Below are 26,860 nucleotides of genomic sequence, written 5' to 3' on the forward strand. Positions count from 1 at the left end.
ACTGAATTAAATACTATGCTTAGTTTCTCTGTGATTGACAAAACCAAAATGCCTAAAACAAATTGACAGATTGATGTTTTTAGAACAGAGTAGTTAAGTTGAACCTCGTTCATCTGTGACTTATATTTGACGTTGACATATAATGCTTATTCATTCACTCATAAAAATAAAAAAAAAACTGAAGACAATGGCTGTATGGGCTGAGTCCTTTTGCCTTTCCCTAAAAAGGGAAAAACCTAACCAAAAAAAAAATTTAAACTTGAAATCTACCATTGTGAAAAGCATATCCCGCGCTCTCTTAAGGAACTATTAGGAAATTCAATTTTTTTTTAATATTGTACGACTGCATTATCTCAACCATTTAAGATTTATAAAATAAACTAAGAAAGTTAAGACTATGAAAAACATGCAGATATAGCTGTCTGGACAGATTTCCCTTTACCTTTCCTTTAAGAGATAAACAGAACAAAAAAAAACATAACTTTTAGAACCACTTTCTTGTCGTTGGATCTTTTGCTGCATTTCACGATCTTCCATCATGCTCTTTAATTGTTGATATTACCCGACAGGTAGTTCATTTCACAATATCAGAGTGCGTGGGAGAAATCTCTGAAACCCCACAGTCCGTGACAACTTAGGTACAAGGGGTGTGAGAATGAATTCCCGGTCGATGACGTTCAAAAGTTTCAATCAATTCTATTGATTACCTACATATTGTAGATTTTAACAACACCATACGTATTTTCCCATAGAAATAGAAATATTCTTTATTCAAATAAACTCAATATAAGCACTTTTGAGTAGCCATATTTTTTTATTCTACCACTCATTCGGAACGCAGACTCATCGCAAGATTATTTGTATGTTGTTCTTTTGAATAAATAAATAATTACACGATAACAAATAATAGGCATACGTTAATCAACATAGAAACCGCTTCACACTCATTCTTTGCGTAATCTGTAAATGTAATTGTAATTGTCAGCGCTATGAATTTTAAGTTTTTTCTACAAAAACATCATTTACAAACTCTTCAATTTTATAATAATCATTTTTACAAAGAAAGTGTTTTATACAGCATTTGAATCTTACACAATGCATATTCAACACAATCGTAAACATAACCACAATGAAAGATTCCTAGAATATACTTTTATAAATTCAAAACAGAAACATCACGATGAAGAATAATGTACTTCAAAAAAACAATCCATCGCCATTATAATCCTTTACGTTACGTTGGAATGATTGCTACAATTTGATTTGACTGTAAAAAATAGTTATTGATTTAATTATAAAAATATTTATATAGTGAAATAATATTTGTATACTATGATATTTATTATATTATAATAAAAGGAAAATGGGTAAGATTTTAACATTCGTATTTTAAAGCAACTCATTCTTAGAATTTCAATTATCTGTGGTCTAGTCAGGTCAGTTAGTAGTGGCAAATTCACCAAGAATTTATCATGACGGTTTCCAGGAGCCGCGTGGGGTCAACCTGACATGGTACATTGCTATAATGCGATCATATTCACATTACTGACTTTACTAACAACTTACTAGAAATTTCAATTTTTTTGGAAATAAATACAATACATTTTTTTTTTTAATATATTTTACGACTCCGGATACAAGTCCTATTTTAGTAATACACATTATCGGCAGAAATGTTGCCATTGTTTAGGTTAAAAAAATAAATTGAACCATTCAAATTTTTTCTTATTTTGTTATACAAATAAATAAATCGTGTCTTTTATCGCGAACAGCCTAATATGTGGATGACTTTATCAACATTTATGGACTATATTTATTGGAAAGATTATTGTAATCGTATCATATCGTAATAATCACCTAGACTCCCCACCCCCCAAGCAAAGCAAAGACCCCCCCTAAGTGCTGTTTCATCACAAGAAGAACGAGCAAGAAACTTGTGTGTTGCCTTTAAATAATCCTTGTAAGTTCACACTCTACAATACGAAACGTGCGAATACAAACTACCAACCAGCACTAATTTATTAGGGTTAAATAAAAGTACACAATAAGATTAAATCTCTACAATCAGCACTCGTTCACGAGTATGACGGATGAGCCAGTCATCACTGCGCTCGACCATATTTTAGGAAATATGTAATAATTCTAAACCTCATCAACCTGAGTGTACTGAAATTATTGAGTCACCTTTGTACGTTATGTGTAACCGATGTATCAACTAGAAAGTTTCTCGTAACACCACATTAAAATAACTAAAAATCTTCCCACACGAATCCTCATGTTTTGACTCTTTCACGGAAATCTCGGCCAGTTCAACGTAAATATTTAATATTTTTCGGACACTGATTATGACTTGATGTTCAGTTTTACAAATATTAAACATTACGAAATGTATTTCTACCTGAAACCACTCGGATAATGATCAGTTGATTTCCAAGTTTTGTATAGTTAACGTGTTTTTTTTTTGTATTTTCTTATTTTACAGGTGTTGGTGGCGCGAAAATGTATTTATTTGTATTTTTTAGTATTTGTTTAGTGGCACCTGCAATATTTGCTGAAGATGTGAGCTGTAAGTCGATATTTTCATCTTAATCCTTACTAATGTTATAATTGGGAAAGTAACTCTGTCTGTCCCGCTTTCACGCCTAAACCATTGCACCGATTTAAATGAAATTCGGTACACAGATAGTTTAGACCCTGACAAAGGACTTTTGACGAGGCTACTTTTTAATGTGAAAAAAGTGTTGCAAGGGGTTGAAAGGGAATATGAAAGGTTCAAATTCAAAATCAAATTCAAATTCAAAAATCATTTATTCATGTAGGACATTTTAGCCGCTTATGAACGTCAAATTTTTACATTATAATTTTACTTTACCCCTACCGTTCTATGGAAGTATCGTCAATTTACGCGGACAAATTCACGGGCGCAGCTAGTAATATTATAAACATGAAAGTTTGTAAGTATGGATGTTTGTTACTCTTTCACGCAAAAACTACTGAACGGATTTGGATGAAACTTACAGTAATATAGCTTATGCATCAGAATAACATATAGGCTATATTTTTTATTGAAATTAAACGCGGGTGAAACCGCGGGCTAAGCTGGTAAGTATATGTCTGTTCACCTGACACAATTTATGTTCACATCTTTCACTAAAGTCCGGTCAGTCGTTTAAACAAACAGACGCACAGTCATACTTCCCCATTTGAATTGGACGGGAGATATATCACAGGGGACTTCTATGTAATAAGTAATTCAATTGAGTTTCTTGCTAGTTCTTCTCAATTGGATCTATATACTGAACTGGACGGTAGGAAATATATTATAATTATAATATAAAATAAGTAATTCAATTGAGTTTTTTTCATCTTCATTTATCTATTTCTATTTTTATTCATTTTTTATTTCTATTTAATAGAATTAGTGCTAATTATAATTTGTATTCACACACTTAAACTTAAAAATGTAAAGTAATAATAAAATTATTTAAAATAAGCAATTGACGCAAGTTTCTTGCTATATTCGAAATATATTATAATTATAATCTTGTGATGAGACAGTTTTCCGATGAGCGGTAGATTAAAAAATGTAATGACTATTCAAAAGTGCTTCAATGTGAGTTTATTTGAATAAATGATTTTCATTCTATTCTATTCAATATAGTTTCTTGCTAGTTCTTCTCAATTGGATCTATATACTGAACTGGACGGTAGGAAATATATTATAATTATAATATAAAATAAGTAATTCAATTGAGTTTCTTGCCAGTTCTTCTCAATTGGATCTATATACTGAACTGGACGGTAGGAAAAATATTATAATTATAATATAAAATAAGTAATTCAATTGAGTTTCTTGCTAGTTCTTCTCAATTGGATCTATATACTGAACTGGACGGTAGGAAATATATTATAATTATAATATAAGTGCTCTGTGAACGGAATACAACGTTTATGATGCTCTGTGATTTGTAATTCAATTGAGTTTCTTACAAATTTAAAAAGTTCTTCTCATTTATTGGATCTATATACTGAACTGGACGGTAGGAAATATATTATAATTATAATATAAAATAAGTAATTTTTTCAATTGAGTTTCTTTATTAAAGTTCTTAATCAATTGGATCTATATACTGCAGTATATTTTGTAATTTTTGAACAATAAAAATTGTTTCAAACCAAACTAGTGTAACAAACCAATAAATTAAAAGATTATACGTTTTTACTTTTTATCAAAAATGTTGGCAACGAGTGTTTTATCGATAGAAATGATTTACCCCCCCCCCCCCCCCCTTTCTAAATTGAAATGATTTTTCGAACATGAAGAAACAATTTCATTCTCTCTTATAAAATACTGCTGTTGTATAATTGAACTAGTAGATTCTTTTATTGGTATAACTAACAAATCATATATATCGCAATAAAATTTACTCAATCATTTGGCCATATAAATAATAATTTGTGAAAGTCTGGTATCGGTGAACCTGTTGTGTATATGTAGTAACTATAGATTCTTTTATTGGTATATGACGGAGTAATAACTGTGAGATACATACATATATATCTCAATAATATAATTTATGATACAAAGTATTTGTTATAAATATATAATTGAATCATTGAATCATTATGATTTTAATAAATAAGGTGGGATATGCAAAGTAGGGTTGTGATGTACACCATTTGAAGGTGAGATGGGATGAGTACCTATTCTCAGCACCAAAACAAGATTAATTTATATTATTAAATCAATTTCATAGTCGCTAAATGTCTTGCATGAATAAATGATTTGTCACTTTTATTAAATAGAGTGAGGGCTGTACAAATATACATTTGCAGACCAAGCCTGCGTGGATAAATACTCGAGGAAAGGCTACCAACCGTGGCAGGAGTGGTCGGACCACTACACGTGTCACCGTTACCGTTGCGAGATCAGAGATGGGAAGTATTTCATTGCTGCGGTTGGGTTAGTACATATACTAATTGTTAATACGTAAATAGATAGTGTTCCCGCCAACGGCAACCGTTCGCCATCTTGCCCCGCTAAAGCAGATTTCAGCGACTACAACGCCATCTGGTTTGAGCGAGATAACCACAACAATATATTTTTATTTAATAAATATTATTTATGCTTATAAACTGTAAAGTAAATATATAAATAGTAAAGATTAAATCTAATTATAATTATGACATAAAATGTACGTTCTAGAAGTTTGATACAATCATGTTTATTATTGAGTACAAGATATAAGTTCTGATTTGACCATAACAGTCCCACCTACCTACTGACTTTAAAAAGAACCACCATATTGTGTGCACAGACCAGTTCGGTTTAGATGCTCGAAGTGAAAAATACATATAAGTGAAAGAAGAAATTATATAATATAATAGTCTCTCGTTGCAATATAGAAATCTTTCTTCAAATCAGGGACGTCGCGAATATACGCATCTACATTCGCAAATGCGGAACTTCCGCATTGATTTATACATCCGCAACCACTTACGCATCCGCAATAATCGATGCGGATGCGGATGTCACACAAGACACTTAGAGTGTGGAATGAACTTCCTGCCGAGGTTTTCCCACGAGACTACAGCGTGGGGTTTTTCAAGAAGGGTATATTAAGGTTTCTTAAGGGTCGGCAACGCGCAAGGGATACCCCTGGTGTTTCAGGCGTTCACAGCCTACGGTAACCATTTTCATTAGTTTCTTGAAGGTTTCAATATCGTATCGGTTCGGAAATACCATTGCTGGAAGGTGATTCCACAATGTGGTTGTGCGAGGCAAAAAGTTTCTAGAAAACCGTACTGTGGAAGACCGCCATTCATCCAGATGATCAGGATAGGATAGTAGGTTCGAATGTAGTACTTAAATTATCCGGCTCGACGGACCAGATGGTTGTATAGGTACAATTAATGATTTTTCAAGAAGGGTATGTTAAGGTTTCTTAAGGGTCGGCAACGCGCTCGTGATACCCAAAATTCAAAATTCAAAATTCAAAATATCTTTATTCATGTAGGTCTATTACAGACTCTTATGATATGTCAAATCTACCGTCAGTTCGGAATGATATCGAGATGAGAAGAACTGACAAGAAACTCAGCTCGTAATTTTTTTCAAATAATAGTGGAACATGTTTATGATAAATACAGTTATTAAAATTCAAATTTGGGAGAATAGAGTGACCACCAGCATATGCTATCGCAAAGAACAAAAAATTTAATCAGTGTTCACAACCTGAACAGACCAGTCCCCACAAGCAGCACCCGTTCACGAGTATGACGTATGAGCCAGCCATCATTGTACTCAACCATATTTGAGGGAGCACATCGACCCGGCCCACCACGCCGCCACAAGTTTGAACTTTATAGCGAGCATGACTGTTTCAGGTTACTCCACTACGTCAATTATATTATTTACAGCATAGGCTGTACCGATCACAGTTTTCACCCATTACAATATTAAATTTACATTATTTAATTTACAATATGTCATTACAAAATTTATAATAAGTTTCTTTATTGTTATTACATTATCCATGTCAATGGGAAAAATTATATGCCTCATAACAAAAGTTAAAATTGTAATTAAGTCCACACATTGTAGTCATTTAAGTAGTCGTTTATTTTATAATAAGCTTTAGAGCAAAGTGTTTTTTTTACATGTATCTTAAATTTGGCTTCACTTAAATTTAAAACACTATCTGGCAATTTATTATAAAAACGTATACAATGTCCCATGAAAGATGTACTTACTTTTTTGAGACGATAACTAGGCATATTTAATTTATTTTTATTCCTTGTATTAAAAGCGTGTAAGTGACTATTTTTTGGAAATAAATTTAAGTTTTTGCGTACATACATAATATTTTCATATATATATTGAGAGGGAACAGTAAGAATACCTGTTTCTTTAAAGCGTTCTCTAAGAGATTCGCGACACGGTAAATTATATATTGAACGAATTGCTCTTTTTTGTAATATAAAAATTGATTCTACATCAGCCGCTCTTCCCCACAATATAATACCATACGACATTATACTATGGAAGTAACTAAAATACACTAGTTTCGCTGTTGCAGTATCAGTCAATTGTCTAATTTTTCTGATAGCAAAAGCAGCCGAGCTTAGTCTTTTAGCTAGTGTGAATATATGTGGACCCCACTGCAATTTATTATCTATTACAATACCAAGAAACGAAGTCTCATCAACAAAGTCCAAAACATGATGATTCATACTAACAGTTGTCGTTACTTGTTTTACATTTGGTAAAGAGAATTTAACACATTTTGTTTTCATTGAATTAAGCGCTAGATTATTTGATGTAAACCAGTTTAGAACATCCTCAAGAGCAATATTTATATTATTAAAATCCTTTGTATTTCTTTTCACTTTGAAAATAAGTGATGTGTCATCAGCAAACAATACTATGTCAAGTATGTTTTGAAACTGGTATGGTAAGTCATTTATATAAACAAGAAAAAGAAATGGGCCAAGTATAGAACCCTGTGGTACACCCATTTTTATAAATGACCCCTTGGACTTGCTTCCTTTAATGTCTACCACTTGAATTCTATCGCGCAAATATGATCTAATGAGTTCTGAGGATTTTTCTCTAATTCCATAATGCTCTAGTTTGCGTAATAATATCCTATGGTCAACGCAATCAAACGCTTTAGAGAGATCACAGAAGACACCAATGGCATCCTGTGAATCTTCCCAGGCACCGAAAATACTTTGTATTAAGTTAATGCCTGCATCAGTAGTAGACCGTCCACTCATAAATCCAAATTGCTGTTTATGAAATAAATCATGTGTATTAAAATGAGCTAACATTTGTGTAAGTAGTATCTTTTCAAAAATCTTACTAAATACTGGTAAAATTGAGATAGGTCTAAAATTTGATATATTGTCTTTGTCACCAGATTTAAATAGCGGTATTATTTTACTCACTTTCATTAGATCTGGAAAAATACCTTGATCAATGCTCATATTAAATATTTCAGTTAAATGTGAAGCAACTTCACTTATTACAGTTTTCATGACTCTAACTGACATACCCCAGATATCCTCAGTTCCTTTTAGATTGAGAGCGTTGAACGTTTTTATCACACAGGAGCAACTGATATGATGAAAAGTAAAGTCATGAACGCAAGGATTTATGGTATTTTTTAATAATGTTTCAGCTAAACTAGGTGACGAGTTTAAATTTTCCGTAGCTTTGAGAGGTATTGTTGAAAAGAAATTATCAAAAGTTTGAGCAACTAGTTCATTATTATCAATAATAACGCCATTTTCTGCTTTTAACTCATATTCTGACTGGCGCGACTTAATGTTACCTGTTTCTGTATTTATTATATTCCAGGTAGTTTTTATTTTATTTTTAGAAAACTTAATTTTATTCTTTAAATAAAGTGCCTTGGCGGCCTTACATACTTTTTTGAATAACTTTGAATAATTTTTGACATATTCATAGAATATAGGATCACGCAAATATGATCTAATATCATATAATTGATACATATTTTCCCTACTTATATTGATACCTAATGTTGACCATTCAGCGTACTTAGAATTATTTACTTTAAGTTTCTTTACTGTAAAATTTTTATCAAAATGATTTTTTATTATATTGAAAAAACGATTATATGATATATTTGGATCAATATTACCAAATATCAAAAACGGTAAACTTCCATTTAATCTGTTTTTAAAATTCTGTAATTTAAATGCTGTTGTTGGTCTGTAGAACTTATACATAATCTCGTTTTTTTCATTACATGCGAATGTTACTATTTGTCCACAATGGTCTGACGGCAATCTATTTATAATCGATTTATTTAAAATACTAAAATTACAATATATATTATCAATACATGTTGCCGTAGTGGATGTAATCCTAGTAGGTTCAAAGAAAATATGATCCAGATCAAAACTTTTAAAAAGGTTTCTAATTTTATTACTTATAGGACTATCAACAAGAAGATCTATATTGAAATCCCCACATACCAAAATAAATTTGTTACTTTTGAATGCTAACTTCAGTACATCTTCCATGGTAGACTCAAATTTTTCATAGTCTGAGTTAGGAGGCCTATACACACATATAATTATGTGTTTCTCTAGTTCTACACATGATAATTCTATAATGCATTCATTTGAAAGGGCTACAATATCTTTACGTTCTTTCCCTTTAATGTTATTTTTTAATAAAATAATTGAACCACCTCTAATTGAAATTTGCCGAGTAAATGTACTCAATATTTCATAATTTGGTAACTGAAATACCATGTTGGACTGTTTCAACCAATGTTCTGTGAGGCATACAATGTCAATATTAAATTTACTTATAAATAATTCTATCTCTAATTCTTTGCCAAGAAAGCCTTGAATATTTTGATGTACTAAATTTAGTTGTGATGGCTTTCTCTTTGTCTGTAACTTAAGTTTAAAGATTCTTGCACAGAAACATTAGTAAAACTACTAAAAACTGTGCAGTCAGAATAAATACCCGTTATACTACTTATAACAGGATTGTGTATATTATAAGCTAACAAAGTAGCTATATGTCTTTTATCAAAATGTGACAAATACAAAATATTTTTAGTCAATGTAAATTTTTTTACAAATTTATTTGTATCAAAACAATGAATGTTGTCATTATAACAGCTCATGTTATATATATGAGTGTTAAGTTTAAAGATATAATTATTTCTATTCTTTGATAATGATTTTGAGTATGGAAATGTACATATTACAAATTTTTTAATTCTCATATTTGAGACAGATTCAAATAAGTTCATCAAATCATTTTGAGTGATACCTAAACTATTTCCAATGAATAACACAATAGTTGTGTATTCAGTATAACTATTTTGATTTTTTAACATTCTATCAACTATATAATTAAATGGGGCATTCGGCATACAATTGTTTTGGATATGTTCACTCAAACAGTTATTCATGAGCGATCCTAGATTTATTCCTATACTATCTGAATATATTACAGTGTTATTCTTACATGTGTGGTGACTACTAACAACATTGGGTAGTATATTTGTTTGTTCCGGAGTGACAATGGATGTTGATGAAGGTGATGTGTAATTGCCCGACATAGTGTTGCAGTCTGCATGTTGCTGTGACAGTTGTTCTGATGTTCCACTTTCACTTTTTGAGTTAAATTCAAGCAATTCCTTCATCACAACATTATGTTTTGATATTTGAAACTGAGCATGTGAGTACTTGTCACTAATAGCATCCAATGATGTTTCCAGTTCTTTTATATGCAATAATAACCTTGTAGTATTTGTATCAAACTGTAATTTATGGGTCCAGAACTGATTTTCATAATATTCTAATTGTTTTTCAAAATTAAATTCTTTTTCTTTTACTAATTTTGATAAGGCAGTTTGATTAAGTTTGAAAGATTTTCTTAATCTTTTAATTTGTCTGCTTATTTTTCTATAATTCTTACTATTGTAATTAGTTAGAGGGTGCCTTACTCGCTTCTGTTGTACAAAAGGCTTCTGTGTGTCGGAGATGGAGTGGACAGGGTCAGGCTCATCACATACACTTTGTTCGATCAACTCGGCATATAATGTCATAGTCTTTTCTGCTGCTTGGTCTCCCATTTTTGTGGTCAATGTGTTAATTTTATTATATGCTTCTGACAATTCACATTCTAATTCATGGATGCGGTTGAGTGCACAGTCATGAGCATTCCGGCACTGGTCAAAGGAGTCGACAAGAAACTGCAGTTGATCCCGTTCTTTTTGTACATTTTGAAATTTACAGTCTAATTCAGCCAAGTTTTGCTTTAATATAGTATTTTTATGTACTATATTTGATATTTCTACCTCCCCCTCATCCCGTTCCTGAATTAATTTGTCACATAGTTCCTTCTTGTCTTTTAACTCCTGTAAAGCCTTCTTCAATTTCACATCCAAGTCCTTACTGCGAGTGACCATTTTTACTGGAAACATAGTAAAGATAAAACAGATGAGTATTGAAAATATACAATTTAGTAAGGCTGATTAGGGAGTTAATATATAAGATTACTTGACAATTTAATAATTTATAAAACAATTTTGTAGTTGTGTATTATTTTATATTTATGTATTAATTATTAATTAAGAAAATATACTAGAAATTGTCAGGGAGTACAGTAAAGACAAAATAAACGAATCGTTAGTACTATTATGTAGGTAGTTAGGAGTGTATTTTGTAAGTCGCAATTATTGTTAAATATTTCTAATATTACTTTAGGAATAAAATGAGTAAAAAATGGTAAATCTAGATACTTATTTTTCTATAAATAAAACAACATTCAAAGAATTTGTATATAACAAACGATCTATAGCATGTGATGAATTGATGACAATCTAATTATTTAGATTAGCAAGAAAGTATTTATATTAAGAGGTAGTTTATTGATTAAATAGATTACTCAATCAAAGGTAAACATATAAATAAAAACAATACTTCCCCGGTTTATCCAAAGTTTATCCAAAGTTTTTCGAATTTTGCTGCCGTTGACCCCGTTTCCCCCCCTTGTGTTTCAGGCGATCACAGGCTACGGTAGCCATTTAACCATCAGATGGGCCGTATGTTTGATTGCTACCATCGTAGTATAAAAAAAAAGTTTACATCCAATAGTTACAGATTGGATTCCTCGCACGTCACGAGTATGATTGTTTATATTAGGTATTTTCTATGTATTTACAAAAAAATATCTAAATATTTATATCAGTTGGTTTAGTACCCATAACACAAGCTCTGCTTACCATCGGACTAGGTGGCACTGTGTTAATTGTCCAGGGTTATTTATTCATAGATTTTCATGAACATCCATTTTGTCCATCCATCCATCTAGGTGTCGCAAGCCCAAAATTCCTGAGAACGCCTTGGAATGTCACGAATATATTGAGGATGAAAACGTTGGTGCGTATTGTTTGTATGATTTTATTGTATTTATTTCTTTCATATTATATTTATAGACATTATGTATAAGCCCCGGTGGTCTAGCGGTTTAGCACACCGCTTTACTTCCGATGGTCGCCGGTTCGATTCCTGGTTCGGCACAAATATTTTATATTCATTTGAGTATGATTGTTTTTTAGGTCTGGGTATTTTCTATGTATAATATGTATGTATTTACGAAAAAAATATCTATGTATTTGTATCAGTTATCTAGTACCCATAACATAGCTTTAGCTAGCTTAACTTGGGTCTAGATGGCGCTGTTACGTATACGGCGCCATCTAGGTCGAGCTGTTTATATACGTAAAAAAAAAACTAAAAGCAAAACTTTAATTAAAAAAAAACCTCAATAATGGCACTAGTCTTTAAGTTAGTTTAAGCTGTATATTGTAATCCTAATACCCTATTTCTTTTTAATTCTTTACATATAAAAGAGCTTACATCTAGTCCCCCGAGGATTGTTCGGCCCCGGAGTCAATGCCAGGCTAAAGGGGCTCGCCACGAGTCCTCAACCTGTACCCTCTTAGAGACTCATCTGGTTCATTTTCTATTCTTTTCTATTCATTCAATTTGAACCCCCAACCATCACCTTCTTAAGGGGGTACGGATAATTCTTATAAAGGTTAATTAACTAAATTTCTTGCCAGAATTTCCTACCTGTTGCGCCCGCTTGAGATGCGTCGTAGAACTCAATGGTGAACGGATTGTTCAGACCAGAGGCCAACCAGGCGAACTCTTCCCTGACAAGTGAGTAGATTTTTTTTAAGTTATAGGAATGACCAACAGTCAGACGACCCACGACCCACCTGGTGGTAAGGGGCCATTCAAGTATTACGTAAGCACTATGGAGATCCGCGGGGGGTCATAACTTTCTTATCTTTTCTTGTTAGGTATGTTGAGATATAATACCCTTAAGGTAAGACGACATATCACTTCTGGATTTCATATATAAAATAATCAAGGGAATTGAAAGATATGATCCTAATATCTTTCACTCGTAAATAGGTAATGTTATAAAGAATAACTTAAGGTACTTTCATTTTAATAAAAAAGAGTTATATTTCACGCGTAATGAGTATCGAGTAACTGATAGTATTTTCTATGTTTAGGTATTAAAAAAAATGCACTTTAAGTAATTATTTAGATATTATTAATTAACAATAGAAAAGTAATAAACACAGTGCGGTTTCAGAGCTTCCTCCCGCGTACACTTAGATTGTGGAATGAACTTCCTGCCGAGGTTTTCTCACGAGACTACAGCATGGGGTTTTTCAAGAAGGGTATATCAAGGTTTCTTAAGGGTTGGCAACGCGTACGTGACACCCCTGGTGTTTCAGGCGTTCTTAGGCTACGGTATTCCTTTACCATCAGATGGGCCGTATGCTTGTTTGCCACCATAGTAGTATAAAAAAAAAACAAAATAAACATTGAACTGATTTCTTCTATTAGGCCATGGAAAGGACAACAGAATGAGCCAAACCCAGCAGTCGTAGGCATGGGTGCTATCCAGCAAAACACCATCAACAACGAGCCCCAAGGTCAACCAGCTCCGGGGATGTTCAACAACAGAGGCGCAGGCAAGCAAGCTAAAGTACTATTAAGCGGTGACACAACTCAGTGGTGATCAATTAAAAAATACTCAACAAGTAGCAAAATATCTATGTATTCGTGGGAAATGTTTCATTTTATAATTAAATATATAATTTTAATTCATTATAAATATAAATGATTATTTAATTTCATGAAAGTCCCATCGTAATTTAGCTAAATTGGAGAATATTAATTAAATTTGTTAATAATTATGAATAACACATTCATTTGGGAACGATACTATACTGCTTTGCCTATTTAATATATCACTTCACACTTATCACAAAAAACTACGAGATTATATGGAATCTACGTACGACAATGGCTGTATGGGCAGAGTCCTTTTGCCTTTCCCTGAAACGGGAAAAACTTAACAAAAAAAGTAATTATACTATTTATCTTTTTTCGATCTTTCAAACAGAAAATCTACTAAATATCTATTAAATTGTTAAAATGAATTCATTTTTATGAATACAAGTTACTATTAATTATTAACATACGATAAAAATGTACAAAATACTTTAATAAAAAGTATTTCATTAATTTAGCCAACGATATTCCCGACAGCGGATGGCAGCGATATTAACGGAAGGCGATATGTAGACCCTTACCCCAGCCAGCAAATGCAGGAATCACCGAGAAAGAAACGATCAACCGTGTACCCCTTATTTGATAGAAGTTTAGCGCGGGAAACGGGCTCCTACCAGCCCCACAGCCAAGTCAAAATACACGGTTATACTCCAGAGAAATATACATCGTATTTCTCAAATAATGTCAAAGGATTGTCAAATCCGAAGTTACTGTTTAATTCGTCATAAATCCAAGATAAATAAATGTCACTTACATTATAACTTTGTATATTTAAGCAGTATAAAAATATATTTTCACATTAAAAAAAACTAAATCAATGCAAATAAATTAATGATATGCTTATGTAACTCAATTTATTTTGTTGTTGCTGTGTTTTTGTTACGTTATACGTTATGTAATAAATATAGCATTATTATTGTGATTTGTTATTATTATTATCTAATAAATGTTAACTATTATTCTTAGTTTTATTAAACAATCACGCAACAGCGCATAGAAATCATTATTCATATTAATAAAATTACGTCAATATGGTAACACTGAAAATTCATTCTTTTAACATCTTGTTTCTCTGACCTAAATGTATTGAAATATTAAGAGAAAAAATCAGCGGTAGTAAAAAAGTAAATCTTAATTAAACTTTATAATGAAACATATTTAGGTCTTTTATATGACGTATTACTTGACAATTTGGAATAAGAATTATTTTTATACTAAATACTGGTTTACTAAAGCCAATGAGTAAAGTAATTAGCAGTAATTAGTAAACCGAATCGACGATAGGATGACAACCCTGTTTAGAAAACTGCCAATTACTTAAAATGTTCACTGAAATGGGCTAAAGTTGCAACTATTGACATTGACAGCTATAGTAAATATTATCATTCACATAGAAGATACAGCATTCCCTCATTCCTAAGATTAGGATTTTTGGGTTTAACGGGAATGCAGTCACTTTAAGAAACTATTAGGAGGCTTAAGAATTGTTATTTTGTTTTTTTCAATTACATTATATAAACAATTCAAGATATAAATTCAACTACGAATCTTTAGAATATCAAAAAGACATATCGCACATTTATTATAATATTGGTATAACTCAAAAATTATAAAATTTTGGAAAGTCCACTTTATACCTGTGTTATTAAAGTCTAATTTCAAATATTTAAAATATCTGAATGACACCGTGTCTGGTACATGGCTGTATAGGCACAGTTCCCTTTGCCTTTTCATTTTATGATAAACAAAATAAAAAAACAATCAGTCAGTTTATCAGCAGCACGTACATGAAATTGTGATAAAATATGTTTCTTTATTTACAAAAAAAAATATGTTTTATTTATTTCAAAGTTTTAATTACATTTTAACCGAGTTAAACCCTCGTCATATGAATTGTATAAATACATAATAATTTTATTACAAAAGAACTATGTGAAGTAATTTATTGAAGTTGATAACTTGTTGATCTTATATTTAAGGTCTTAAACTTAGTTATTCGTTTAATTGTGAATAAAAGACACAATGGTGGAGCCTGAGAAGCCGTTCGCGTGTACCATAGCTGATTGTGGACAGACATTCACAAATGAGGATCACTTACATGTGCATACGAAGAAACATGATATGATGTTGCAGTTTGGACAGGAGCAGAAAGCTGCTTTTGTTGGTAAGTAATATAACTAGTTAATTGTTAACACCACCAAAACCGAAGTAATGTCAAACTGCCAACCTATAGAGATTAAAGAATAGAATAGAATAGAAAATAATTTAATCAATCACAGTTTTTTTAATATACCACTCATTCGGAAAGCTCATCACAAGAAGAATAAGCAAGAAACTTGTGTGTTGCTCTTTTAAACAATCCTTGTAAGTTCACATTTTACAAGTCGAAACGTGTGAATACAAACTACCAACCAGCACTAATTTATTTAGGCTCAAATATAAAAACACAATAAGATTAAATCAGTCGTAGTGATAAGAGCAGACCAGTCCCTACAATAAAAGATAAAGATATCATCACTGAGTATGTTAATAATTACACATACTCTTATACTCATAACTACATATTGCTCTTTTGAATAGATGTTTTTATATAATAATTACAAATTCAAATTAAAAAATAATTTCTTCATGTAGGACATTTCAGCCGCTTATGATAGTCAAATTTTTACATTCTAATTTTATTTTATTCCCCTACCATCCAGTTCGGTATATAGATCCAATTGAGAAGAACTGGCAAGAAACTCCATTGAATTTTTTTTAAAGCCAGTTTATTTACAAAGTATATTTATATAGGTGTCTATGTCTAACATTAAATGAAAATCCCGTGCATGAACAACTATTGCCATGCACGCTCGTCATTTAAGTAATTGTTTAGTGAGTAATAGTCTTTGCTCAGTAAATATGATTTAACAGATGTTTTGAATTTATTTAAGGGTAATTCGAATATATCCTTTGGTATCTTATTGTAAATTTTTATACCAATTCCCATAAAAGACCTATTGACTTTTTCTAAACGATACTTGGGGACAGCTGGACTGGAAAGTGAATATGAATAGAAGTGGCGGGCAGAAACCAGGTTCGGTTGCACATTTGCGCAACCGCGAAGTCACGTTGCCGGTGCTGGTGCACGTTCCGCTGCATCAGCGGTGGAGCATTGCGTTTGCCTAACACCAAAGTCCATGTATTGTAACATAGGTGTCTATGTCTAACATTAAATTAAAATCCCGTGCATGAATAACTATTGCCATGCAAGCTCGTCATTCAAGTAACCATTTAGTGAGTAATAGTATCTTTATCTCAGTTGAGTATGCTATTACAGATCAGACCCCTACTCCGACGCGGTTCATCAGAAACTGTGAAGAGGTGGGGTTATTCCTGGACCTGCAGAGTGAGGAGAACCCCTTCGATGAGGGATTCAAGAGGGCTATGGAGTCGGTCAAGTGAGTATTACACAGACAACTTAATTGTAACATTCATTCAACACACAACCTCGGTGGTGTAGTAGTTTAGCACACTGCTTTACATCCAATAGTTGCAGCTCGCGCGTTACAAACATTTGTATTCATGAGTATGATTGTTTGTATCGGTCTGGGTGTTTTCTATGTATAATATGTATTTATTTACAAAAAAAATATCTATGTATTTGTATCAGTTATCTAGTACCCATAACACGAGCTTTAGCTAGCTTAACTTGGGTCTTGATGGCGCTGTGTGAATTGTCCTGAGATTAATATTATTTATTATAGCTTCTGTATAACAAATTATGATATAATTGAATTTATCTCTTTTATATGAATAGAGTTGCAAACAAACTGACCATTCAATTTATTGTAATTGGCAACATCTATACATATAAATAAAATTGAAGTATCTGTTTATAATATTGAAATAACAGTTTTTTACTACATGCATATGAATATAAATACGGTACATTCAACAAAATAACATTTTTCCCAATTTTTGTCTGTCTGTCTGTCTGTTTCAGCTAATTTCTGAAATGGTATGACCGATTTTGGCGGGACTATTTTTGATAGGTTTTATTTTAAGAAAAATATAGTTAAATTCCACGCGGACGAAGTCACGAAGTCACTCTAGGACACTTATTATTCAAATTCATAAATAATTTATTTATGTAGGACATTTTAGCTGCTTATGAACGTATATTTTTTTTGTATTATAATTTTTCCCTATATGTTATACTAGCTACTCGCCCCGACTTCACCCGGGTGTACATTTATTATACATATAAACCTTCCTCTTGAATCACTCGTATCTACTAAAAAATACAACTTCAAAATCCGTTGCGTAGTTCAAAAGGTTTAAGCATACATAGGGACGGACAGTTTTATACTATGTCGAGCGCAGTGATGGCTGGCTCATCCGTCATACTCGTGAACGAGTGCTGCTTGTAGGGACTGGTCTGCTCTTATCACTACGACTGATTTAATCTTATTGTGTTTTTATATTTGAGCCTAAATAAATTAGTGCTGGTTGGTGGTTTGTATTCACACGTTTCGACTTGTAAAATGTGAACTTACAAGGATTGTTTAAAAGAGCAACACACAAGTTTCTTGCTTATTCTTCTTGTGATGAGACAGCTTTCCGAATAAGCGGTAGATTTAAAAAAAAATGTTGACTATTCAAAAGTGCTTAAATTAAGTTTATTTGAATAAATGATTTTCTATTCTTTCTATTCTATTCTATGTAATGATTATTATTATGCCTCATAATCTTTACAGGCATGGCTTACCACCCATGGAGTCATCAGCAATTGCACCATCGACCGACGACCTTCACACACCGCAGATGGTGTTCCCCTTAACCGACCATGCAGACTCAGCGCTGTACAGTACCACCAACAACCAGAGTAATATCACAATTAGCAGGTAGTCTTAAAAATTATATTCAGTGGACCCTTAGTTATAGTTTGTTTTTGAAGGGATGATAGTGGAATGGTGCACCCTTATAGTTTTATTTTTGATGGAGTGCTGCCCTCGTCTGCGCTAACAGTCTATGATAGCGGAAGTTTAAAAGTAGAATCAGCTGTTTTTCCTTCCTTTAACACGTTAAACGCCATGTAGGTCACCCGTGACCTCAGAGACCTGTAGAGATGTGTTGAGCGCCGGCGCGTGATTTTTTCATACATTTGTAGTACTAAAATGACCGGATCGTCGCTCAACAACAGTACTCATTCATAAGCTCGCGGCGCACGCAAATAGAAAATGTGGTTTTTGTCCCACAGCGCCACGGCGGTCAACTGGTGACCGAAATGAATTTTCTTTATTTTCTTAAAAAATTTCAATCCCAAATTAAAAAATAAATACGTTTTAACGTTTACCGATGTCATAAAAATATTTTTTTTTATACAAAAAAAAAATATTTTTGTCATTTTTACAATGGCGTTTAACGTGTTAAGAGAGTTGCAGCAATTCCTGACGATGAAAGAAAAGAAAGAAAAATATTTTATTCAGTGCAATGTAAAAAATACAATATAAACAACAAACGAAAAAAAAAGAGCAACTGATGCAACTGCTATCGCTATATTCCCCGATTGTATGTATGTATGTATGTATGTATGTATGTATGTATCCCCCTACCTGTGTACTTATACCGTGAGTTACCACAATTAGCAGGTAGTCAATTAGCAGTAGTCAAAATTATATTTAGTGGACCCTTAGTTTTAGTTTTATTTTTGATGGAGTGGTGCCCTCACCTGAGCTAACGGTCTACGCTGGCGGGGCATCTATGGAGGTTGACGAGATGAGTATGAGGTCAGGTCAGTTACCCCATCATGGTAAATTAATAACATCATATCCGGGGCGAAAGGGATTGTAATGTGTAGTAATTATTTGATTATTTAATTGAATTATTTATTTTTATTTATTTAAATAACTTTAATGCACGTCATACACAGGTAAAAAGTACATATGGCGGACTTAACACCTAATGGCATTTTCTACCAGTCAACCATGAGTTGTGCAGAGATAAGTTGTTGGCGGTGCAAACAATATTATAATATTTTATAGAATATACATGAATAAATATATATATAGACACATGTAAATACATAAATATTCCTACAAATATACACAAAAATATATATATACAAAAATATACCATACACATAAATATATGACAATAATCTGACAATGAAATAGTGATTACAGCCGACAGTGTGAATTAGTGCTTGTTAGGGAAAATACTCTCTGCTACCAAAATATTAGGGAAAGTACTATGTATATATATGTAAGGGAGGGGAAGTAAAAGCGCGGGAACAGAAACTAACGGACTCTAATATAATAATCTGTGCTTACGATGGTACAGGGTAGATTTTGAACAGTGCTAATCGGTGGTTTGTATTCACACACTTAAACTTAAATTGTAAAGTAAGAATATAATTATTTAAAATAGCAACTTAATCATTTAGATAATGATTAAGACGGCGTGACTAATTTAATTGATTTATAAACAAGAAGGCAATTCTTATTTAGAAAGATGTCATTTTTCTATTTAATCGACAATGTAATATGTTTTTCTCTTTCATTCATCCCTGTTCGCAGTCATCTCGTTATTTACTCCCTTTCTTACCATATCATCATTCACACAGTCATCTATTTAATCGACATCTCTTTTCATCCCTGTTCGCAGTCATCTCGTTATTTACTCCCTTTCTTACCATATCATCATTCACACAGTCATCCATCTCTTTTTCGGCCTTCCTCTGCCCTTACACCTACATTCATATTTAACACCTTCCTTAAATAAACAAGGAGGCAATTCTAGGTTCTTATTTAGAAAGATGTCATTTTTCTATTTAATCGACAATGTAATATGTTTTTCTCTTTCATTCATCCCTGTTCGCAGTCATCTCGTTATTTACTTCCTTTCTTACCATATCATCTATATCATCTTCACACAGTCCATCCATCTCTTTTTCGGCCTTCCTCTGCCCTTATAAACATCCACATTGATATGTAACACCTTCCTTAAAATATTATCTTCTGTGTATTTTCTATGTATATTGTGTATGTATTTACAAAGTGAATTGAAATATGTATTTGTATCAGTTGTCTATTTCCCATAACACAAGCTCTGCTTAGCTTGGAACTAGATGGCGCTGTAAATTATCCTGAGATATTATTATTAACAGATCATCCAGCGATGAATCGGGGGTTATCAAAGAATACGAGACCACAACAATATCGAAACTTACAAATGAAGTGACCACAATCAGCCGAAGAGTTGAGAAGCACGATGTAGACAAACCACACGACGAAGTCAGACATACAGACAGAAATAAAGATATACTAAACGAAACGGTGTCATACACGAATAACATAATAAAAATTACCAAAGACGTCGAAACGAGCAAGAATGGACCAATGGCTGTAACAGATTCAGTTATAAAAGACACTAATAATGTTACTAAGGACGTATCGTTCAACGAACCAACGAAATACATGACAATACCACCTATGATGAGTCAGAAATCATACGATTTCGTCGTAGACAGCCTCACATCAGATATATGCAAGAATGATCAGACCATAGACAATAAAACTAGAAAAGTAGCACAGACTAAATCTCAAATAGACAAGAATATAGAAGAGTATTCGGTAACAATCACGTTACCCGGTGGTAAGCAAATTCGGATGAAATCTGTTGACGGTAACAGTCCAGAGAATAGGACTGTATTGCAAACTGATACGAAAGAGAAACTTAAGAAGGCTATAGCAAATAAACAAACAAATATACCCATAATGCAGAATATACCTGTGACAAATCAATTACCAATTACAGCAGCTACTTTGATACCAGTGACTATATTGAATTCAGCGCATATTAACAAAATACCAATAGCACCATTAAATGTTAATAGAGAAGTTATGAAGCCCATTAAGAGAAGAAGGGCTCTGGATAGTGCGAGTGTTGCAAGTAATGATTGTGTGGTGGTGACTGATGGGAAACTGAAGAAGCAGTTGACTGAAGTCGATTTAGATTGTAGAGTAGCGGCATCCAGACGGTATAGGTAAGTTATAATAATACTTACTAACCTATATATATATACAGTGGACCCCCGGTAGTTCGACAATCATTTTGCATTGTGTCGGACTATCGAATTTGTCGGATTATAGAATATACATGAATAAATATATATAAGAATTCGGACTATAAGCGGTATAGTCCGAATTATATATAGAAATAGAATATAGAAATAGAAATAGAAATATGACAATAATCTTTATTCAAATAAACTCATTACAAGCACTTTTGAATAGTCATATTTTGATTCTACCACTCATTCGGAATGCAGATGTTTGCTCATTCTTCTTGTGATGACAAGAAGAATGAGCAAGAAACTTGTGTGTTGCTCTTTTTAATAGATGTTTTTTTTTATATAAATAATTACAGTATAACAAGTAAGAGGCATGCGATAATCAACATAGAAGTCGCTACGCACTCATTATTAATGTAATCAGATAATATTGTCAGTGCTATAGATTTAAAGTTTTTCTATAAAAACATTATTATCGTTAACGAATTCTTCAATTTTATAGTAAGCTTTTTTTTTGCAAAGGAACTGTTTTATTTGACATTTAAATCTTTTTTCTGGCAGATTTATAACAGACTCTGGTATTTTATTGTAAAACCTTATGCAATTCACCAATGCCAATTTTTACAAAATATTTACCTTGTAATCCGACAAATTATAAATCCAATGATGATGTCATTTTTCTATTTAATCAATTCTTTATATTATATACATATATAGTGGATTCCCCCGGTTATCCGACAAACGTTTTGCAGGGCAGTGTCGGACTATCGAATTTGTCGGATTATAGAGTCCACTGACTATGACCCCTTATAGTCCGAATTGTGTTTTTTACAAAAGAGTACCTTGTAATCCGACAAATTATAGATCCAGTGATAAGATTCTATGTTATATATGTATGTATGTATATGCACTCTGAAGTATATTGTCAAAGTAATATTTAATAACAAATAATAGACAATGTCGGATTACAAGGGGGGCCGGATTAGACAGGGGCCGGACCGCGGGTCCACTGTAACTCAAAGGTGACTGACGTAGTGATTTATCAACGCACAGCCCAAACCACTGGACGGATCGGGCTGAAATTTGGCATACAGGTAGATGTTATGACGTAGGCATCCGCTAAGAAAGGATTTTGATAAATTCCACCCCTAAGGGCATAAATTAACGCGAGCGAAGCCGCGAGCAAAAGCTAGTCTATACACATAAATAAAATTGGAGTGTCTGTCTGTAATATTGAAATAACCGTTTTTTACCATAAATACGGTACATACACCAAAATAACATTTTCTACAATTTTTGTCGGTCTGTCTGTTTGTTCCGGCAAATCTCTGAAATGGCTGGATCGATTTTGACAGGACTTTTTTGGCAGGCAGCTGATGTAAGGAGTAACTTAAGCTACTTTTATTTTAGAAAAATAAAGTTAAATCCACACGGACGAAGTCGCGAGTACGGCTAGTTGTAAATAAATTATCTCTTATTGTATGCAGGCAGCGGTTAAAAAAGTCAATGGAGATGCAAGAGATAGAGATGAAAGAGTTGAGAGAGAAGAACAAAGCACTGACAACTGAGAATGCCACGCTCAAAGTACTAATCACTGAACATTTGAAGTCATGCTCTCATGCTGATGATCTCAGTAAGTTTATATACTCGATACTCAATTTTTGTAACGGTGTTTACCGGCCTTTTTTTCGGACTACTCTAATGCTGTTGGCCGCAGCTGGCCTTTACAGCTTCACCGGACGATAGGGGGCGAGTGCAGATGACACTCCAAACCAAAGGAAGGACTTATGGAGCGGCTGAAGGCCAACTCCCGCCTGACGGATACGACTTTAGTCTGAGGGCATCGCTAAAGGTTCGAACCTCGGGTCAGGCCGTCGTAATTTCGATCCCCGTTTGAATTGGACGGGGGATCAGAGGTGACCTTTCCTCTTCGCTAACGGTTTACGCTGGCGGGGCACCAGTATAAATAGATAAAATATAATAGGTCAGATCTGGGTGTTGTCTATGTATAGTATTTACGAAAAAAATCTATGTATCTGTATCAGTTACTAGTACCCATAACACAAGCTTTAGCTAGCCTAACTTGGGTCTAGATGGCGCTGTGTGAATTGTCCTGAGATTATTATTATTTATCTCAGAATTCATCAATCACTTTATTTTACCGCTGAAGAAATCTGTGTATTTGTTTTTTATAGATAGATAGGTAGATAATTGATTTATTGCCAATATAACACAAATAATACAATTTACAATAAGACATAAAACAAGAAATAAATAATAACATGGAAGTTGGCAATAGGAGCTGCCTCAGCTGTTGCTGATATATGTAAGTACAACCTTAATGAGGTGCACCTATACAGCGCTGGTATTCAGGCAGCCCCTATTACTCATAAAAAAAAAACTAAGATGCGGGTATTTTACATTGTACAGAGACATATAAATTTATTATATTTAAAATACCAAAACAAAATCTAAATATATATAACTCAAAGGTGACTGACTGACATTGTGATCTATCAACGCACAGCGCAAATCACTGATCGAATCGGGCTGAAATTTTACATGCAGGTATATGTTAAGACGTAGACATCCAAAGTTTGTATGAAACTTTGTCAATTTTAAACCGATCGGGCTGAGACTTTGCATGCATAAAGCTACTATGACGTAGGCATCCCCTAAGAAAGGATTTGGATAAATTCCACCCCCAAGGGCATAAATTAACGCGAGCGAAGCCGCGGGCAAAAGCTAGTATTAAATAAGATCTGGGATACACAAATATATTTTTTTAAATTTATTTCATTTAATTTCAGGAATAATTCAAGAGAAGATAACGCCGAATTCCAGATGTAACTTATGATTTTCATAAAAATAATACTCCTTAAGACTGCAATCCTAAATGGGGTAGACAGATAGCAAAAATGCTCATTAAAGTACAAATTTCGGTGCATGTTACATAGTGTGAGATGTGTGTATGTCTTTTGAAAAGTTCTCCAGACTTCTGTAGCGCGGTGGTTATCACCTCATCACTGTAGTGTTATATATGTTGTGATGAGGTGTCGCTACATAATGTTTATTGTAGTTTAAGGAGCTGTACGCCCCTTTAGGGTTACGGGGAGGTGTGTGTACACGCCCCTTTAGGGTTACGGAGGGCAGATATGTTTCGTCTACACCACGGTAAGCGAACCTATATGCCTCAACGTGCTATTTTTTCCAAAAAATGTTTAATGGGGTCATTGACGTGCCATCAAGTAATTTTGACTTTCTGATTATTTGTAAAATAATAATAATAAATACTATCAAAACTCTCTATGAAGTAAAGTAAACAAAAGAGATACATTTTGGATTGTTTTCATTACACGCATGAATTAAATTTCTGTAAAATCAGTGTGACTTCTGTTGCTGCAGGTTAGATGACAAATAATTTATGTCAGGCTTGTACGATGTTACTTTTAGCAAAATGCATGCTGAACTGGATTCATCTGTCAAACGGTTTCTAACCGAGTTTTTAATGTTATTCATCTCTGAAAATAATGACTCGCAGGCATAGGTAGGTGGAAATATTGTTAAAATAGCATGAGCCAGCTTCTTCAAACAGTTTTATGATCGACGACGTGCCCAAAATATGGCACGCTTGCCATTGGTTCGCCTAACCTGGTCTAGACTAGAAATAGAAATAATCTTTATTCAAATAAACTCATTACAAGCACTTTTGAATAGTCATATTTTGATTCTACCACTCATTCGGAATGCAGATTCATTACAAGAAGAATGAGCAAGAAACTTGTGTGTTGCTCTTTTTAATAGATGTTTTTTTTTATATAAATAATTACAGTATAACAAGTAAGAGGCATGCGATAATCATTATTAATGTAATCAGATAATATTGTCAGTGCTATGTATTTAAAGTTTTTCTATAAAAACATTATTATTTATTATTTATACCAAACACAACTGTCAGGCTAAAGCTCAAGATTACTTTCTAATTAACTTCGTTTCCTTTATAGATGTTGAAGCTTTAATCCGCAGCTTCGCTCGCGAACTCTGGTATTTTATTGTAAAATCTTACGCAATTGCCATAAAACGAATTACTAACTTTAGCCAAACGACATTTAGGTAAAATCAGTTTGTTATTGTTACGTAAGCTTTTATTGGTGCAATCACTAACTCTTTTGAAACTGTCTATATTCTTCCAGCATACATGATATTTTCATAAATGTATTGAGAAGCTAACTAACTAGACAAAGCCACTGTGGGTATTTTAGTTTCATATAATTTTATGTGATAAATTTAATATTAATTATTACAATAAAATTATGTTAATTGTTTTATTATTTTTAATAATTATAATTTATTTATATACCTAGTTTGTTAAGTAGATACATCTTTGATTACGCTTAAATTTTTAATGTTAAGGTTTTCATACAATATTTTAGAGCCCGCGAGACAGCAATGGATCAATGGAGGTCAATGTGGTGAATTTCCATAAATCAAATATTTATGTATGTATATCACTTGGCTATGGTCTGCTTTTTAATCTCGGAGACAGTTTGACGGTTCCGATGTTGCCAAGATTTTGCATTTTTTAAATAGGGTTGTGGCGCTATCGGAATATATATTAATTATCCATTTTTATTGGTTATACAGATATAATATTTGGGTGTTTATTTAAAACGCATTAAAACAAAATTTATGAAGTATAGGTATTCATAAATATATGATTGTTGTATCAAAATAGATTTTAAAAATATCTATGTATTTGTATCAGTTATCTAGTACCCATAACACAAGCTTTAGTTAGCTTAACTTGGGTCTAGATGGCGCTGTGTGAATTGTCCTGAGATTATTATTATTATTATTTTCTATTCCAATACAAGACGCGTGACGTGTAAGTTATTTGTAATGTCCCTCCGTCCTGCAATATAAGGAATAAATTAACAAAGTTTTATCACAATGGGATCAGCAAATGTTAATTTTTATATACGATACAGTATTGTTATACCGCCTCTAATAATATTGTTAAATGAAGTTGTTATTCTGTTGTTATGATTGTATGTTTTAATCTGATTGTTATTACAATAAATATACAAAAGTAAAAGTTTTTTATTTGATTGATATCTTACTAATATTATAAACGTGAAAGTTTGTAAG

The 26,860-nt window shown here is 32.7% G+C and overlaps 2 protein-coding genes across 2 annotated transcripts; both read left to right on the forward strand.

The window, feature by feature from the left end:
• Positions 1–1,277: 1,277 nt before the first annotated feature.
• On the forward strand, positions 1,278–14,557 carry LOC131852277 (uncharacterized). Its single transcript, XM_059202936.1, has 7 exons — positions 1,278–1,367; positions 2,483–2,566; positions 4,837–4,963; positions 11,870–11,937; positions 12,624–12,723; positions 13,426–13,553; positions 14,134–14,557. The coding sequence occupies exons 1-7, from the start codon at positions 1,364–1,366 to the stop codon at positions 14,382–14,384; spliced, it is 762 nt and encodes a 253-aa protein (XP_059058919.1). The 5' UTR covers positions 1,278–1,363; the 3' UTR covers positions 14,385–14,557.
• Positions 14,558–15,471: 914 nt separating this feature from the next.
• Positions 15,472–24,875, forward strand: LOC131852246 (uncharacterized). Its single transcript, XM_059202897.1, has 6 exons — positions 15,472–15,820; positions 16,976–17,096; positions 18,396–18,542; positions 20,807–21,685; positions 23,200–23,345; positions 24,523–24,875. The coding sequence occupies exons 1-6, from the start codon at positions 15,679–15,681 to the stop codon at positions 24,567–24,569; spliced, it is 1,482 nt and encodes a 493-aa protein (XP_059058880.1). The 5' UTR covers positions 15,472–15,678; the 3' UTR covers positions 24,570–24,875.
• Positions 24,876–26,860: the final 1,985 nt, after the last annotated feature.

The sequence above is a fragment of the Achroia grisella genome, unplaced genomic scaffold (genome assembly GCF_030625045.1).
Source record: "Achroia grisella isolate CSIRO2021 unplaced genomic scaffold, CSIRO_AGI_Agris_v1 utg841, whole genome shotgun sequence".
Lineage (NCBI taxonomy): Eukaryota > Metazoa > Arthropoda > Insecta > Lepidoptera > Pyralidae > Achroia > Achroia grisella.